General features: G+C 43.9%; 1 protein-coding gene across 1 annotated transcript; it reads right to left on the reverse strand.

The window, feature by feature from the left end:
* Window positions 1–3,697: 3,697 nt before the first annotated feature.
* On the reverse strand, window positions 3,698–18,210 carry clocka (clock circadian regulator a; the record flags this gene model as incomplete). The annotated part of the gene is made up of 21 exons (XM_080472804.1): window positions 3,698–6,035; window positions 7,865–8,210; window positions 8,382–8,542; window positions 8,826–9,026; window positions 9,219–9,377; window positions 9,663–9,713; window positions 9,825–9,872; window positions 9,973–10,055; window positions 10,156–10,285; window positions 10,475–10,550; window positions 10,635–10,782; window positions 10,879–10,985; window positions 14,515–14,597; window positions 16,004–16,122; window positions 16,207–16,320; window positions 16,428–16,548; window positions 16,650–16,739; window positions 16,812–16,903; window positions 16,982–17,130; window positions 17,948–18,007; window positions 18,191–18,210. The coding sequence occupies 21 exons, from the start codon at window positions 18,208–18,210 to the stop codon at window positions 5,817–5,819; spliced, it is 2,577 nt and encodes an 858-aa protein (XP_080328930.1). The 3' UTR covers window positions 3,698–5,816.
* Window positions 18,211–18,499: the final 289 nt, after the last annotated feature.

Below are 18,499 nucleotides of genomic sequence, written 5' to 3' on the forward strand. Positions count from 1 at the left end.
AGCTGATGGAGGCAGAGCCTTTAGAGGGTGGGGTAAGTAATAAAGCAGCATGACAGATCTGTAAGCAGCTCTACTTGTAAGGTTATCTGAGAGAGCAACATTTTAAAGAAACACTGAGGTCAAAAACAGAAAAGGTGTTTTTGTTTGCAGACATTCCTCATGTGTCACTATTTATTAATGTCAAAGGTCAAACAGGCCTGTTGCTCCGTCATGTGCAGCCTGGGAGTCACTGAGTTCTGTAGTGACCTGTCAGATCTAGTGCAAGCTGATGCTACAAGTCTTAAATATTTTAGTATAGATATAGTAATTAATTCATTACCTTATATGGAGATAAACACTCACAAGCCACTGCAGTGGTTCACCTGTGTAATCTAATGCAGTCATATACAACTGCTACACCATCATTTCTATTTTCTTTAAAAGCTGACACACTTTCTGTTTTGGTTGACATTCTCAGGAGTCGGGGGATTATTGAAGTCTGAGAGCAGGAGTGTCCAACTCATGTCCACCGAGGACACGTCAGCATCATGGCTGTCCTCAAAGGGACAAATGGAACTGTAACACAGTATACATGGAACTAAATGTAAACAAATATAATGTAAAATAAATGTAACTACTCAACAATTTTAAATAACTCTGACTTTACTACTTACTCATATTACAAATATTACATATGAATTTGCATAGATATAAAATATATATCTGCTCGTTGCTCTGTTCAGTCTAACTCTGTCCTACTTCCCTCCGTACTCGGTGTCAAGATGTGAACTTATATTTTACTCTTTGAAACCGACACGCCTCAGAACACTAAAGACAAACTGTTTCTCTCCTTGAAGCACAAACATGTCTTCTCCTCCCTTCGTTCATCAAACATCCTTTCATCTGCATCACGTTTTCTCTTCCTGGACATTTTGGATTGTTTATATTTCTCAGTTCTACTTGTTGAAAATTGCATTGATGTTTATTTACTGCAATCTTCACAGGTAATATAATATAACAATCATATATAAATTGTACACAAATTGTAAATGTACCAGATTGTAGCAAAACTGCAGATTTAAATCTTTAGTATTATAAAATTAATAGAATCAGAATGCATTGTGGGAAATGTAGTTTATGGTCACTGCAGTTTTACAAGCTGTGGTGAGCTGGAAGAAACAAACCTCACTACTTCATAAGATAAGATTTTGCAGTTGGTGCAAAAGTGCATTAACAACAGTCAATAAGCGTTTTTTTTTTATTCGCCGCCGCGTGTGGTTCTCACGGGGGTTGTCTTTCATCGGGTGGAATACGGGTCGGTGTGGGAATATCTTAATCTGGAGATGCACTAATTCAGAACTACTTCCACGTCAACAGAGGCACGTGTAATTACCGTAATGTTTCTAATAGAAACTGAAAAACTGAAAACGATAAAGCTTTGTTAATGTGGAATCAATGGCAGCGCTGATTTATTTGACTGGATTACATTGGACAAGTGTATCTGATGAAACGGCCAGTGATATATATATATATATATATATATATATATATATATATATATATATATATATGCAAATTTGTGGGCCAGTTGGAGCCAAAAATGCCAGGGCTGATTTTTTGCCCCAGTCCACCCCTGGTTACATACATACTCAGTTTTGGCACTTGCTTTAAACAGGTTCAGTATTTTGAAGGAATGATTGATCCAATTTACAGATTTGGTGACTGATTGCCATGAAATAGTGGAGCTTTACAGATTTGAGCTGATTTAGGTTAATGGGGTGGGGTTAATCCAGAGTGAGATTTAGGTGCTGGGAGCCTTGAATGTTGACAAACCCTTACGTTTAAGCATATTTAAAAAATGTTAAAGGAAAGAGCCTGCAGCTATGTTCTATCCATGATGAGAGTCTGCTGCCATTTTCAATACGATTTGTAGTAATTACCTTCAAATAAGTTGTCATACACTGACTTGTTCGTGGTTGAATCAACTAATGAGCATTACAACTTGAGAATTGTAAATTAAAGGCCACATTTCAAACTCGACTAAGATTGTGAAAATCTTGACAGTGGAGTCCGACCTGAGGTCAGTGACACCAGTGCTCTGGCCTCTAGGGTCAAACCTTTGAAAGTCCAGTGTGCTGCAGCAGTGAATTTCAGGAGCCAAACAGAAAAATGGCCCACAAAGATGAAGTGAAAGCTGCAGGAGGGAAAACACTGGGAGACATTCAGAGTTTCTAATGTGCAGATGAGAACTATACATCTAACATGACGCACTGTGTCTATTCTTTCCTCTCTTTGGATGATGCAACATTTTTCCTTGTTTTCCAGGATTCTAACAGAACCAGCTTTATAGAGCAAAAATATTCTTTGTATGTATGTCTCAGTTAACCGACAGTGACATACACAAGTCGATCAAACCTCAATCTGCCAGTGTTTCATTTGTTTAAAAGCATATCTAGATACTTTTTCATATCTGACAGTGACAGCGATCCAGAAATAAAAGTTCCTTTCATACATTGTGTGAAGTCCTCCACTGCTGTACACTCCTTCATGTCAAACACTCGTGTTGACGATGTCTGTTACATTCTTAAAGGTACATTGCACCTTTTAGCTGCGGTTCCGCCGCACTCTCCGTGCGGTGACATACGCCGCTTTGTGCTCAGTGGTTGTTTAGTTAACTCGGTTTACTGAAACGTCAGAGCGCGACACAACATGGCGTCTCTGAACAAGGTGCAGACGCTCCTCTCAGGAGCAGGAGGAGGAGATTCAGCCGGAGCTGGACGCTGCCGTTCTCCGACACAGGTTAAGCCTTCTCATGTGAACAACTGTGGCCGCCGCCGAGCCGTTCAAAACCCCACCTACATCCCAACCGTACTTTCTGTGGTGGACGGCGTGGCAGAGCTGGGCCTGGGTGGGCTTTGCCGTACCGTAACCTCCGGCGCGTACTGCGCTGGAACGACGGCTTTGGTGTCCCACAACACAGGACCAGCTCCACTCTGCAGCTGCTGGGGAGGGGGGTCCTGTGGCATGTTAGGTAGATATGTGTGGCAGTAGCACCATCAATACCAGAACAGTGGAGACAAATTCTACACGAGGTTAGAAAACCTGAGGCTCACAAAGAAATGTTGGAGATTGCTCCGAGAAATATCGGCTGGTTCAGAAGTCCAGGTTAACTTCTTCATTAATCCTACCACACCTTTTTTAAGAGGTGATGAGTAGAAGAGAAACTAAACTCTTAGATCAATAATGTAGTGAATTGTACAAGTGCATTTCGTGAAACAGTTCTTCACTCCACTTTATAAACACATTAGCTGTCTCACTGTAGCTGGAAGCGGTGAACTGAAGCTATAGTGACTCAACCTTCTTAAGATTTCCCACTGGCTAACATACTGAAACAGCTCCCAACCAGAAAGCAACATTTACACCAAGAGGAGCAAAGGATTTAATTTGAGGCCTGGGCACCTGCCATGAATTGAACCATCTTGTTTAAAATAGAAGATTGAGTTTAAACACCAACATAAATGCTCCTAACCGAGCCGTCACTGACAGGTCTGGTTCCTTCTCACAGTTCTCCTGCTAATGGGGTTCTGATTTTTCGCAGTGGAGGAGCTCCACCATGTCAGCGATCAAGCCCAAAGCTCGAAAACGTTCAGACTTCTACAATTTAATAATAATAATAACAATGCCTGGGTTTTATACAGAGCTTTGCTGGACACTCAAAGACGCTTTACATTGCTTTATTCATTCCCTCCATTCTGGGGCAGACTGACGGAAGCGAGGCTGCCAAACTGCACCATCAGCCCCTCCAACCACCAACCACTCACTCTCACTCTGCATTCACCCAGGCAGTTTGGGGTTCAGCGACTTGCCCAAGGACACTTTGGCATATAGGCAGGCAGAGATGGGAATTGAACCTGTGACCTTCCTATTGGGAGACGACCCTCTACCAACCGAGCCATGTCACCATTATCGAGCTGTGTCATGAAATTCATGCAGGTGAATTCAGTTCCCTGCGTCATCAGTGTCTCACAAGATAAAAATGACATGTGGCACAAAGACACTCTCTCGGCTGTTAAAACAAGTTTCTGTTTTTCCAACAACAGGAGATGATCAGCATCAGCTGACACCTTTAAGACTGGCGTTGTGGCCAAGCTCATTTCGTCACGGCACACCGATGAAGACGAGGCTTAACACCATCTGGCTGTGAGTTCTATCAGATGGTGTGGAGGCTGTCGGGCAAGCTTGCTGAGCCGGAGGGTACGTGGACGGCTGGGCCTAATGGGCCTGATGGGCCTGATGGGCTCCACCGGGGCATTTATGGTTCTTCCATCATCAGCAGGATGACGGGTGTGTTCTAAATATTGAAAACACTTCTTTAGAGTGTACAAAAGTCAATTGTATAATGGTTTCCAGGTACAACCGCTGGACAGTGAACCAGAAGAACATGAACAGAAATTCTACAGACTGAACACAGCGCAGCTTCAGCAGATGCGGGTAAAGGGGGAACTTTTCTCTGGATCTGATAAGTAGGAGGTCAAACACTGACTTGTTGGAGGTTTAAGTGCCTGTGACTCAGATGGAGGGGAAAACACTTAAATTAGTATCAGCTGCTATCTCAAAGAATAACAGTAAACTTATTCTCACAGGACAAACTCAAACTTTAGTCTGATTAGTCACTGCAGGTTTCTCTCACTATGAACACAAGGAGCCCAGGACCTGGTTCTGTCACCTCACACAGCTGACTAAAGGGTGACGAGCTGTTACTGACAGAGCTGCCGGCAGGACATTGTTCTTACTCTTCGTTGACAAGCTTGATCAGGTCTCCGTTAGCACACGTTTCCTTGTGTCTGACTTCCATGACATTAGAAAGAATTAACATCTGGGATAAACACCTTCAGGTAACATGCATGGCAGTGACATGGAGGGATCTCTACATGACATGTGCTTCTGTCATGTAGCAGAAACTCAGTTTAACTGTGGGACTTTAAACCCGTTCAGAACATCGGACTTCCTCTGACTGCAGTCTTCTGTGTTTGGATTTTCAGCACATCGTACAAAGCTTAAAAAAAAAAAACTTGAATTGTTAGACAATTTTTTGAAATCTTGTGTAAATAGGGGTCAAGGATTAAACAAAGTGAGCCAACAAGCAAGATCAGCATTGTCTGCAATGCAGAAACACAAACATGTCCTCTGCCTGAAGGGCTGTCTCTGAAAACAGCAGCCACTGAGAATATTATCTCCTTTTCTCAACGGAGTGTAAGGAAAAAAACAACCTCTGTAAAGCTGTAAATAACAGAATATTCATTTTCATTTCATGCATCATATAAAACATTAGCTTTCTTTTTCAAGATATTTACAATATATATTACTTATGATATTCTGTACACATAAAGTTGAATCTACACCACATTCTGAAAATATATTTTCTGACCCATTATCATTTTGACATGAAAAAGAAGAACAGGAGAAAACATATAAAGCAAACAATCCTCTGGCTATTCTGCATTCTGTCCTCAGAGTGGCGCTCGTATCGTCTCTCTTCTGAATAGAGAGCGCTGGATGAATTAGAGCGTCAAAGACAGAGACAGAAAGAGAGAGGAAGGTTTCAATGCAGAGCCAGAGTCGCTGCTCTCTGCTCTGCACCAACACGTTAAAGTGCAACCAGCAAAAGATGGATGTGAGCGAGGGGAAGCCAGAGCTTCTCCTTCTACTCTAGTCTCAGTCTCTGAGGGACGGTCTCAGTGCTGCACATGGAGCAGTGTGATTCCTCTTCAGACTCCCCTCACAGTGATGCCCACGCCTTGGTTTGCTCAACTGCACTTCTAACAGGCTTGCATCAGCTACTGCGGCTGTGCAGATCTCTCAGCCAAACTATCTGCCCTGTGAGGGGGCAGATGCTGTTTCTGCCGTTGTAACTGCTTTTGCTTCTGTCGCTGCGGATGCTGTTGCTGTAACTGCTGCTGCTGGGCCGAAACACTGAAGGTGCCCTGCTGCTGCAAAGGGAACGCCGCCTGCAGGAGGAGCTGAGTGGACTGGTTTCCATGAAGAAGCCTAGAAGCCTTTAATTAAACAAAAAACATAGTCAATGGACAAAAGTGACTGGACGAGGCAGGGTTTGTCATTGTACTGGTTTAGGTTCATCACAAGTACATTCCAGAGTCCCACACAAACCCTACATAACCACACCTGTAAAGTCAGTATGAAACCCCACCCTTTACCCACAATCACCCTCCCCTGAAATCCACATTCGTCTCTACGATGTGTTGGACCCATGAGTAACAGCCTATTAAACAGTGGAGTCATTGAGGACACATTGACTCATTTCAAAGTTACATTTTTCTTTTGTAAAAAATCAGTGTCCACAACAAGTATTCACCAGACCAGACCAGACCAGACCAGACCAGACCAGACCAGACCAGACCAGACCAGAATTCACTGAGCATTGGATTGTTCACCCACTAATAGGAACGCGAGCTGGGATCAGACCACAGTGAGGCAGGCTAGTTTTACCCTGTTTTGCAACAACACATCATCAGTAGGGTAAAACTAACTGGTCTCACGAGGGTCTAAACCTGCTCATGCTCCCTATTAGACCCTGCTGTTATTATGCAGTGCATTACACATCGCACCCAATTTTACACACGGAAGAATTAATGTATGTTGCGCACACTTACGTGGAACAGATGTGTCACCATAAACGGTAATAGCTTTATTAAATACAAAAAGACATTCTTTAGCAAGACATTGCTAAAAAGAAATCCAGATTTTAGTCACATGTGATGATTCCGTTTGAAAATAAAGCTGCAAGCAGCGTTGAACGGGTCCTCACACCCACACATGATGGGACGTGGTGCACGCCCTGGTTCTGTGCACGTCGGAGTGTGGTGGAAATGTGGGCAAACAACATGACATGAAAGTGACAAAATGGTCGGATCTTTGATACGCTGTTTGCAGAGATTCCTCGCTCCCCCTGCCCTCAGCAAAACTTCAAGTCACAGTTAATATGGAACTGAGATTCCTGTGGGCCTGCAGCTCACTGCAGGACGTGTGTCTCTGTCAGACCCGACACATCAAAGTTCGAGGGCCGCCACGGATATAAAGACAAACATGTCACCTTGAGTCAACATCAAATTATTTTAGACTCTTTTCTGCTGCTGTTGTACACACCGGCTGGATTTCAGGTCTATAGATCTTCACATCGAGGAGGATTGTGTTTCACACGTTTCATGCATCAGGCAAATCGGCCCTTCTTATTGAGTTTAGAGTATGGGTGTCGGCAGCACTTCATTCAGCCCGACGGGCCGCATATGTCTCCAAAACTTCCTGGATGTATGTGAAACATGTTAACCGTCTTGCCCATAGCCGATGTTGTACATGTGAAATCAATATAGGCCATTTGGCCAGACACATGCACAGTGAATATAAAAAATAAAATCTTTGCGAAAATTTGCCCAAATGACAGAAGTGGCAAAGGTTTGAGCATGTTTAAGCAAACATGAGCAGTTTCATCTGTAAAAGAAGAGAAGTAAAATGATAATAATGCCTTGAATTCCAATCAGGTCCAGCCCAGCTCTGTTTGGATCCTAATTATATAAATGTGTGTGTAAATACTAGAAAGAGTGCTTAAAATGCATCATGTGAAAAAGTCAAACTGACACACTATGTCCCCTAAGATAAAAAGTATGTAAGTTGTTTTTAAACATTAGCTGTAGATTTGACAAAAACTAAAATAATACAGAGAATTATGTTACATGTTGTCATCATGACTAATACAAAACTCTTAAACTGGCAGGTCTCCACATAAACAAGTTTTTCCTGGAGAAAGATCAGCTGAACAAAGAATCTGTTTGTTGTTGGACCGTGTTGTTGTGATGTGTGGCAGGGTTACCTGCAGAAACTGTGGTGGCTGCTGGTCGAGTGGTGCCTGTCCTGACTGCAGAGCTGTGACCTGTGACCGCTGCTGCTGCCCCTGCTGCTGCTGCCCCTGCTGCTGCTGCCCCTGCTGCTGCTGCCCCTGCTGCTGCTGCCCCTGCCCCTGCTGCTGCCCCTGCCCCTGCTGCTGCCCCTGCTGCTGTAGTGGCTGTTGGGAGATGCTGATGGTCTGTGTCTGGCCTTGCTGTGGAGCAAAAGCAGTCACCACTTGACCCATGAACATGGTTGTAGGAACCATGAGAGCTCCACATGTCATCTGTCCCGTCACCAGCTTGGTGAGAAGCTGGGGACCCGTAGGAAACCTGTGGCAGATGAGAAATGGGGCAGATCAGGTGAGTTTACTTATCTTACACCACAAGGAGACATCTAAATGTCCACTGTTGCATATGTACACGACACTGATTCAAAATAGAGCAGCAGTACGATCCTAGCACTTCTATTTGATAACAAATTAAAGGAATGAAAATCCAAACCTAATCTGAGCCGTGCCATCCTGTGCTAACGTTGCCACTGCAGGAGTGTTGGCTCCAGTATTCTGTGACAGGCTGGTTGGAATCTGAACCACCTTTGCAGGGCTTTGCTGAGGGACCATCGTCGTGTTGTAAAGAGATGGAGGGAGTGGAGTCTGTTGTGGCTGCAGAGTGAGAGACCATCGATTAGACTGAAATGAAATCAGGGTTAAGAGTTACGAGTTCATGCATCCACAACGATCCAGAAACAAACATGGTAGAAGTATAATGTGTAAGAATGAATGAAGGAAGTTTTAATATGGTTGTTTACATTCAACAACTGCACATTCCCTTCGAGAACACAATTCTCACAACCAAAAAAGGGTTTGGGCAGAAGCAACGCTGGTTTTTCAGCCCTCTGTGTACGCGCTGGAAGAAAGGCAGAAAGAGAAGTTTAGTAGGTTAAACCTGTGAGAGTGCTGCGCTCCGGTCCTGCAGTAGCATTCGCTGCTGTGTTTGGGGCTGAACAGTCTGCTGTTGCTGTGTGCTGTTCTGTAGAGTCCCAGCAGACACGACCTGTCTCTGCAGGCTGAGCGTCTCGCCCCGCTGCACATTCCCCTGGACCACTCCAACACAGCTGATAGTCTGTCCTCCAGTCTGCAGGGACAGCTGAACCCACAGTACACAGCTTGTCTCAATCAGGGGAAAGTCATCCTAAACATCACACACACACACACACACACACACACACACACACACACACACACACACACACACACACACACACACACACACACACACACACACACACACACACACACACACACACACACACACACACACACACACAGGTGGTCCCACCTGCAGACTCTGTCCCTGCACTCTCTGCAACTCGTCCTGGATCTGCCGCAGCTCATCCTGCTGCTGCTGAATGTTGTCCTCGATCAGTCTTGTCCTCTGTTCCAGCTGCTCTTTCAGCTGCTGCATGGCATCTAACTGGTTGGAAAACTGCACCATCACATGACAGATGAAATACTGTGGTCATCACTATCTGCTTTCACACATCTGGTTGAAAATGATCCCAAAAGACTCTTGTTAGGGTCGATCATCACCCGGATTATATAAAGATTCATTGGCCCTCCTGTACTGTAACTCATTTGTCATGAATTCACATGCATCCATTCGTAATTTACATTTGAGATTAATTCCCCAAATAATTCTCCATGGTCAGAATCATTTACATTTGATGTGCAAATAAAGTTAAACTATGGAATACTGTTTCAGACACACGAGAAAGTATCTCACCTGTCCACTGGTCTGAGCTGGCTGCTGAGGCTGCTGAGGCTGCTGAGGCTGCTGAGGCTGCTGAGGCTGCTGAGGCTGCTGAGGCTGCTGAGGCTGCTGAGGCTGCTGAGGCTGCTGAGGCTGCTGAGGCTGCTGAGGCTGCTGAGGCTGTTGTTGTTGCACCATAGATGATGTCACACTCTGCCTTGTATGTTGAGAGTTCATAGACTGCTGATAAAGACACCAAACCAAAAATGGATAAAGCCTTTAAGTCCTAAGAAAAATATTTCGGGAAATTGTCCTCCAGACTTATTGTTGTCCTTTCACGAACCTGACTGCTGATGGATGACCTTCGCTGTGATGTCCTCTCCATAGCGGAGACACTCCTGTCTCCCTGAAGCTTCATCTGAGACGCTGATCAAAACACAAACATTGCTCAGCCAAAAGAAATCAATTTGCAAACAATGCCAGAGGTGCACATTGGTACACTGTTACTGGACAGCTGGTTGCTTACAGGCTGGGTCTGATGTGGCGGTGCGTGAGGATTTGCGTGAGCCGCACGACGAGGCCGACGGCGTCCGGCTGTGGCTGAAGCGCTCTAAAGCGTCCTTCAGGCTGGAGGTGTTGAGCTGAGACTCCCGGGACTGCCGCCACAACAGATTGTCACACTTGGTAAATAATTAATAAACCCAACTCTGTTATCATTTTCTTTCTTCTTTCATTTTCTCCTTAACATTGTTTTTGTGTCGGCTTCATAAATTCAGATGGAGGAATAAAAAGAAAATCTAATTTGGACAATATATACAAAATACTTAAGAACAAAAATACTTCACCTTGTCATTTGTGATCTCAGGAGTTGCTTTTTCAATTCCCAGTTCTCTTCGCTGCTCCGCTCTCACTTCAGCATAACTTTAGAAAAAAGGAACAATTGCAGTACTTGAGATTTGTATATGCAAGTATATAAGTTATGGAGAGTAAATCTTGCATGAGTACCTTACAACTGTGTGTGTGCAGACGATAAACTCTGGTCTGGAGTTCCACTGGTGATACGTGATGTAGTAATGAGTCTGAAGCCAAATCCACTGCTGTCCTTTGGTCAGAAACCTGTAGTAGCAGGACCTTCCCTTCCCATATTGCATTACTATATTAAAACAAAGATAACTTTGACTTTTTACAAAAGTACATCAAAACAACAAATGAGAACACTTTATTGGTGGCAGAATGTGTGTATGCTCACAGTGTTCGTGGCACTTGGCCAATGTTTCCAGATCATCTACGTGATAGTAGTCATATCCTGATGTACCCAATACCTCAAATGGAAGGTAACCTATGATGGGTGGAGCTCTGAAAAAATAACCAGGAATGTTAATAAGATGAATTAATAAAAGTCATTCTCCAGAAACTGTTGTATAAAATAACGTTTGATTTCACTCTGGCATTAGAGGGGTGACCTCTTCCTCTCCTTTACAGTCAAGATCTTTAACTGCTTTACTTTTTCTAGTTTGTGAAATTGTTGAATCTGTGATTATATTGATGTACACCTACTCTCAACATATTTGCAAACACTTCCCGTTATTCTAACCTTTACTACATACTCAGAACTATTATGAGAATTACTTTAATCAATGCAAATACTTTGATTGCTGTTATCATACATACTCTGACGTTGTCATTGAGGATCTCCTCAGATTTCCTGTACTAGAATATAGATTACTTGCAAAGTTCAAACAAATCAATACAAATATTTAAAGAATCAGAAGAATTTCTGAATCTTCTGTAATTTGAAAAAATAATAACAGATTTGATCTTGAAAGTTTCGAGGTGAAATTCTCAAATTAAATTTAAAAAAAGTTGTTAATTAAAGTGTTTCCGACGTAATCCAACCAGGATTTGACCTTTTTATTTGATCGCTCATCAGTAGAGTGATCTAATCTATGATTGAGGACAGCTTAAGTCTGGCACACACTACAGGATGTTTAGAATCTTCACAGATCACGACACCAGTGACTTGATGATCACAAGACAGATCACACAAGATCTTCCTGTGATCTGATGGTGAGGTGGAGTGACCTGCAGAGCGATTCTTCAGCAGAGTACCAGGCTCTGCACCATATGCTTCTATAAAACTATTTATATAGGTCTATGTTCTTCACGCTCAATATTCCAAATCTGGCGCAGTCAAAAGTGACTTCAGATTAAAACACGGCCTGTACATGTAAACAAATCCACCTCGGGCCGACGTTGTGACTCAGGAGTTTCTTTTATGGAGGGAACTTCAGGATTAACCTGGGATTTCAATCCTGGGAAGCAGATTCACTTCTTACCAGGATAAATCACCCCGGTACTCTGATGTTTAACTCCGGAGCAGAGAATCTACTGACCAATCAGATCTCTTGGAAAATGACCTGCCTGTTTTTACAAGATCCTGATTGGTGCACGGATTGTCCCGGCTTCTTGGGAGCGGAGACGGAGTGGTGAGAGCAGTCCTTCTGACAGAATAAAACAAATCCTCCTCACGAGGCTTGAAGGACGTTTTTGTTTTTGTTCTTGTTCTTGACTTGTTCTCAAGTCTGTCTAGTTCCACAAGTGTTTATCTGTAATAATGAGGTTATTAATAATGGTCATGTCTGATATAACTGGCGAAACATGAATTTATGGAACGCACATCTACTCTGCTGATGAATTAATATTCCAACACAAAATGTATTCACACGGGGAAACAGCCTCAAAACAACTTGATAGAAAACAGAAAGTTAAAGAAGAGCAGTGAGGAATGATGAAGTGGAGCTGAGTGATCACGCTGCCATGCAGGTCTGCTTATGTTGTCTAATGAATTCATATTGTATATTAATGTTAATACTCATGAAGTCAGCATTAACAAAGAAAGGAACCTTCTGGCTTTGGCTGCAGCAGCAGTGTTGCTTTTGGCCTGGTTGGTTCCATAGAATGCCGCCTGGACGTCACAGCCTCTGCTGCTCGGCTCCTCGTGGAGCAGAACACACACTACAGGATTCCTCCTCACAAATACTCAACATGTTCATTATCTACCAGCTCTCTTTCTGACACCTTCCCAGTGGATCGGACCAGATGAAATCACTCTTAACACACCACACACCACAATTTTCTTTTGCAGACATCCGACACTCGGGCCTTTGCTCCCGATGCTCGGGGGGAGAGGTTGGGACTAGTGTGCGCCGGCCTTTAGGAGACGGTAAAAGAAAAAAACGGTCTAATAGCAAAGACAAAGATCCACAGAAAATTAGTTTTATGTTTAAAGTTTCATATTAGTTTTACCTTATTACAATTCATTTAGTAAAGGAACCTTATTGCTTTTCTGTTCATGTGAAAGTTAGTTTATAACAAATATAAGTCTGATTGGACAGTTTTGATTATGTACTGCAATTTCCGGACTATTGAGCACACATGAATATAAGCTTAAATAATAACATAATTTAAAAAGAACATTTCTTTTGTACATATAGAGGCCGCAGGTGTCCATGTTGTAACAGGGCATGAATTTCACTCTGGGATTCCGTTTTTGTTTTCAAAGAAAAAAGTCATTTTAAACACGGCTTCCATGGTCGGGTCAGAGGGAGAGAGGGAGAGAGAGAGGGGGAGAGAGAGGAGGGGGAGAGAGGGGGGGGGAGAGGGGGGGAGAGAGAGAGGGGCAGAGAGAGAGAGAGAGAGAGAGAGAGACAGAGAGAGACAGAGAGAGACAGAGAGAGACAGAGACAGAGACAGAGAGAGACAGAGAGAGACAGAGAGAGAGAGAGAGAGAGAGAGAGAGAGAGAGAGAGAGAGAGGGGGAAAGAGAGAGAGGGAGAGCTGCGAGTGATTTTCTCGGACTGAACAGCAACGCACATGGGGTGTGAAGCTGGAGCTCCATGGTTGAAGCCCCCTGCATGCTGGCTGCGTGTCCGAGAGAGTGAGCCCTCCTCGGACTGAGCAGTGGCGTGCGTGGGGTGTGAGGCTGGAGCTGCTGGAGCTGCTGGAGCTGCTGGAGCTGCTGGAGCTCCTGGAGCTGCTGGAGCTCCTGGAGCTGCTGGAGCTCCTGGAGCTGCTGGAGCTCCTGGAGGAGGGCAGGGCTCCGGAGGGGAGGCTCCACATACGCAGGTTGTGTGGCCAAGTCGATGAGGCTCCCATGGGCTCAGGAGAAGCGCGTGGGGGGGGGGGGGGTTGTGGGAGCTCTGTGAAAAGTGAATAAAGCCCCAGAGATGTATCCACGGCATGAAGCCTGTTAATCCTTAGAAATCCATATATTGGGCGCGTGATTGTATAAGCTGCAGGGATCATAGCGCGTGAAAAAAGTAGGGGCTTATAGTCCGGAAATTACGGTAATTTTGCATGAGCTGATCAATATAAACCCATATGGGAAAATAAGTGTAACTGATAGGACAGGGACTGTATGTTTTCTTGAGTTGTAACTAATGAGCTTAACTCAAGAAGAGAAAATATTCACAACTGCTTCCATGCAAGGCTGCAAATATAATCCACATTTAATATATGGTGATGAAAAAAAAGAGGTTTTGCCGGATAATTTCTCTTACTATGTTTATTACGACAATAATGACACCAGCATAACCAACGCCTCGATTTCTGTAATAAAATTATTGACATGCTGACTTTGGCTCGACACTGCTCAGACACATCAACAGTTTCATGTCACACGTTGACCAGCCACAGTCCAGATTGACGTTTACCAAGATTTCCATTTTCATGAAGTTTCTCACCAAAGTAAAAAAAAAAAGTGAACTGAACTCAGTAGGTTTGGCAGAAGCATCCCTTAGAGACACAAGTAAAATACATCTGTGGACAATCACACTAAAGACTATTATTTTATGTAGAGTCATCCATAAAGTAAAGCAAACTGTACCTGTGGTCCAAGAAGAGAAATTTCCACTCTAAACTATGTCTGGAGGTGAATTCCTCATTAGGCTCTTCAACAGAGCACATCTCCTAGGAGGGACAGGGGAGGAATAGCAGGAGTTATAAGCTGCTTATAACAAATCTGTAATAGTTCTGTCTGTATGGAGACGCAGAGACAGTTCAAAGTAAATCTGAACATGCAGGAAACAAGCTGAGAGTGAATGCTGATATGTCTGTAGTAATGTGTGACCTCATGCTTTAACTATATTCATTTGACAGAAACAACTCAACTCCACCAAATGATTTTATGAAGTCATTCGATGAAAAAAATCCAAGAAGGTGAAGCAGTTTTCAAACGAGCAAGAGCTCACAGACACAACAGAGGACTGCACGATAGATCCGTTTCCCAAATGTGTCACCCGCTGATAGGATTTGGCTTCTATGGTGGAAACGTTCCCTGCTTCTGCAGCATGATGAAGCAGTGACCTTCAGCCCCCTGCTCTCTGATCGTTCCCTGCTTCAGCAGCATGATGAAGCAGTGACCTTCAGCCCCCTGCTCACTGATCGTTCCCTGCTTCAGCAGCATGATGAAGCAGTGACCTTCAGCCCCCTGCTCACTGATCGTTCCCTGCTTCAGCAGCATGATGAAGCAGTGACCTTCAGCCCCCTGCTCTCTGATCGTTCCCTGCTTCAGCAGCATGATGAAGCAGTGACCTTCAGCCCCCTGCTCACTGATCGTTCCCTGCTTCAGCAGCATGATGAAGCAGTGACCTTCAGCCCCCTGCTCTCTGATCGTTCCCTGCTTCAGCAGCATGATGAAGCAGTGACCTTCAGCCCCCTGCTCACTGATCGTTCCCTGCTTCAGCAGCATGATGAAGCAGTGACCTTCAGCCCCCTGCTCTCTGAACGTTCCCTGCTTCAGCAGCATGATGAAGCAGTGACCTTCAGCCCCCTGCTCTCTGATCGTTCCCTGCTTCAGCAGCATGATGAAGCAGTGACCTTCAGCCCCCTGCTCTCTGATCGTTCACTGCTTCAGCAGCATGATGAAGCAGTGACCTTCAGCCCCCTGCTCTCTGATCGTTCCCTGCTTCAGCAGCATGATGAAGCAGTGACCTTCAGCCCCCTGCTCTCTGAACGTTCCCTGCTTCAGCAGCATGATGAAGCAGTGACCTTCAGCCCCCTGCTCTCTGATCGTTCCCTGCTTCAGCAGCATGATGAAGCAGTGACCTTCAGCCCCCTGCTCTCTGAACGTTCCCTGCTTCAGCAGCATGATGAAGCAGTGACCTTCAGCCCCCTGCTCACACAACACCACGACATACATAATGCAACGCGAGGTGCAGTGTGTTGTCCTGGAGACTTTGAGACGAAGATGAGCCACAGACCAGCTGTCATCATGAAGTCTCTCTTGTCAAAACAATATTTTCTGCCTGTGAAGTATTGAAGTGAAAGTGTGAACTGCACTGAGGAGACCCATAAGAAAGGGTTTTAACTCTTACCTTGATGAACTGTGGTTTGGTTAACCTCACAGTTGCGACGAGACACACCTTTTCGTCAGAGGCTGAGTGAAGCGATCGCTGGATCACTCCATCAAAACCGCCTTGGGGAGCGTGAGGCACTGTTAAAATTTTAAATCAAAGTTCAGCTAAGCGTTTGTACGTCTGAGCAACACTACAATTGTCCTTTGTGTACTTTAACCCACCATTATTCAGGGACTTGAAATTTCCATTGAATGTAACGTGTTCATACACTGGGGGTTCTTTGGGGTGGATTGTCCCTCTGAGCATGTGGCAACAGAACTCCAGCTGGTTTATTGCTGAAATAAAGAAAGAAATATTGGCTGATTTAGTAAATTGATAAAACAAAAGGTCACCTTATAGGGAAACACAAAAAGTAAAGGTAAAAGTAAAGTATGGCGCTTACTTTCTAAGTACTCGTGTGTCTGTGTCTCTCCCTCCATTACATGAGAGGACAGAGCTTTGTACACATGTGAATGTTCCCCCATGGGCAGGAAGTTCAAGAGGTTCTGATCCACAAGGTCACACTGAAACAAAACACACCAAATATCTGAGCTCATACATGGTAGCAAAAGAGCGATACGACAGCATGCCGTCTCATTGTTCCTGATCAAGTATTTCCACTCACGGGTAAGTGCTCTAATAGAGACATGACGCTCTCAGAAACATAGATTATATTCCCGTCAGTCATAATCGCCAGAAAAAATCCATCTAGCGCCTGATGGACACAAAATGTTATATATTAGTTTTGGCACTGAATTAAAAAGGCGAATGTTAAAAGGTGCTTCACCTCTAACATGAGCTGTGTGAATTCTTCATTACTAAGAAAAGGAGGTTTCCAGTCTTGTCTGATCTCGGTTGAATCGGATTGTGCAGCGATTTCTAATGAGACATGAAACATCCAACTCAGTCCTGCCCAAATCCAAATGTGTAATTCTTCCCTTTTTTAATCTCCGTTACCCTTGTGTTTATGCAGAAAGTCAATGCTTCGCTGCAAAATCGTTGATTTATCCATCTTGCGGGTGTTGCTGGGCAGCATGGTACCCAGCTCCTTGATGAGGACATTGAACTGGTCTCTGCGTTTCTTCTCAGACGTGTTACGAGACACACTGTGGATGAAAGCCAGTGGGGGAAAAGACGGTTTTTAAATGTCCATTTGTCCATCCATTCTTTATCATGCTTTACCCAACTTAGGGTAACATGTCTCTGAAGCCTGTCCCCTCTGATCAGGTCAACAATTCATCAAAATGAGAGACAGACAATCCCATATCTATCTATCTATCTATCTATCTATCTATCTATCTATCTATCTATCTATCTATCTATCTATCTATCTATCTATCTATCTATCTATCTATCTATCTATCTATCTATCTATCTATCTATCTATCTATCTATCTATCTATCTATCACAGTGACACCTACAGTATGAGGAATTGTCACGACGAAACCCTCAACTGCATGTTTCTGGACTCTGAGAACCCAGAAAAGCCACCCAGGCCCAACCCCCAGACAGTAGAGGGCCCCTCCCTCACACCTCATGTTCCACGTAAAAACAAGAGACACAGACTTCTGACGTCCACCAAAGGTTCACCTGGACTCAGAAAAATAGAAGTTTCCCGATCACCTCCAAAATGTAATGGAATCTTCCATGGCCTAATATCTATCTGAGGTGAATATTTCTACAAATCCATGCAGTAGTTACAGACAGACGAATATACACCAATGATTTTATTACGTCTTTGGCGAACAAAAACGTGATGGATGAAATGGTGAGGGCTGTACCTTTAATAAACTCTTGCTCAGTAAAACTCTTGTAATTCAAAAGTCACATTTCATAACGATTAAAATGGTACACATAATGAAGATGTGTTTAGCTGAATCTGAATGAAAGACTGATGTGAAAAGAAATGACGGGGGTCATACCGTTTAGCTTTGTCCTTCTCATCTTCTTCCATTGACCCATCAAAGATACTGCTGTCATCCCTTCAGAGTAAACAAACCAACAGTTGAAGCAGATTTGAGTTTTTCCCTCTCTAGCAATCTTTAGAAGCACTTCAGTGACTAATCCCTACTGGACCACAGGTTTAAATTCCATAATGTGGGATCAGCTTTTACAGAAAACTTACTAAAAGTTTACTGAAAGTGTTTCACTGCAGTTTAACTCACCGCTCAATACTTGAGGTCATTGTGTCCTGTTCAGGGTCGCAGTATTGGAGAGGGCTCTTTTAATCGTGAGCCGGACATTTGTAACCTAACAGAAAACAAAGACACCACATTAGTGAAATCAGACCCGCCATTAAAAAAATCTACTGTAAAGCATAATCTGACCTCACTCAGAGCACGGTCCCTGTAGGAAGAGGATGAGGATGGAGCTGCGAGACAAAGACGGAGCAAATACACCGCGGTCGAGGCGGGGGTCCATCATTCTTGGAGGCGTCACTGAAAGCTTCTTCATTCCTGAAGCAGACAGTTGAT

The sequence above is a fragment of the Lipophrys pholis genome (genome assembly GCF_963383615.2).
Source record: "Lipophrys pholis genome assembly, chromosome: 10".
NCBI classification, from domain to species: Eukaryota; Metazoa; Chordata; class Actinopteri; order Blenniiformes; family Blenniidae; genus Lipophrys; species Lipophrys pholis.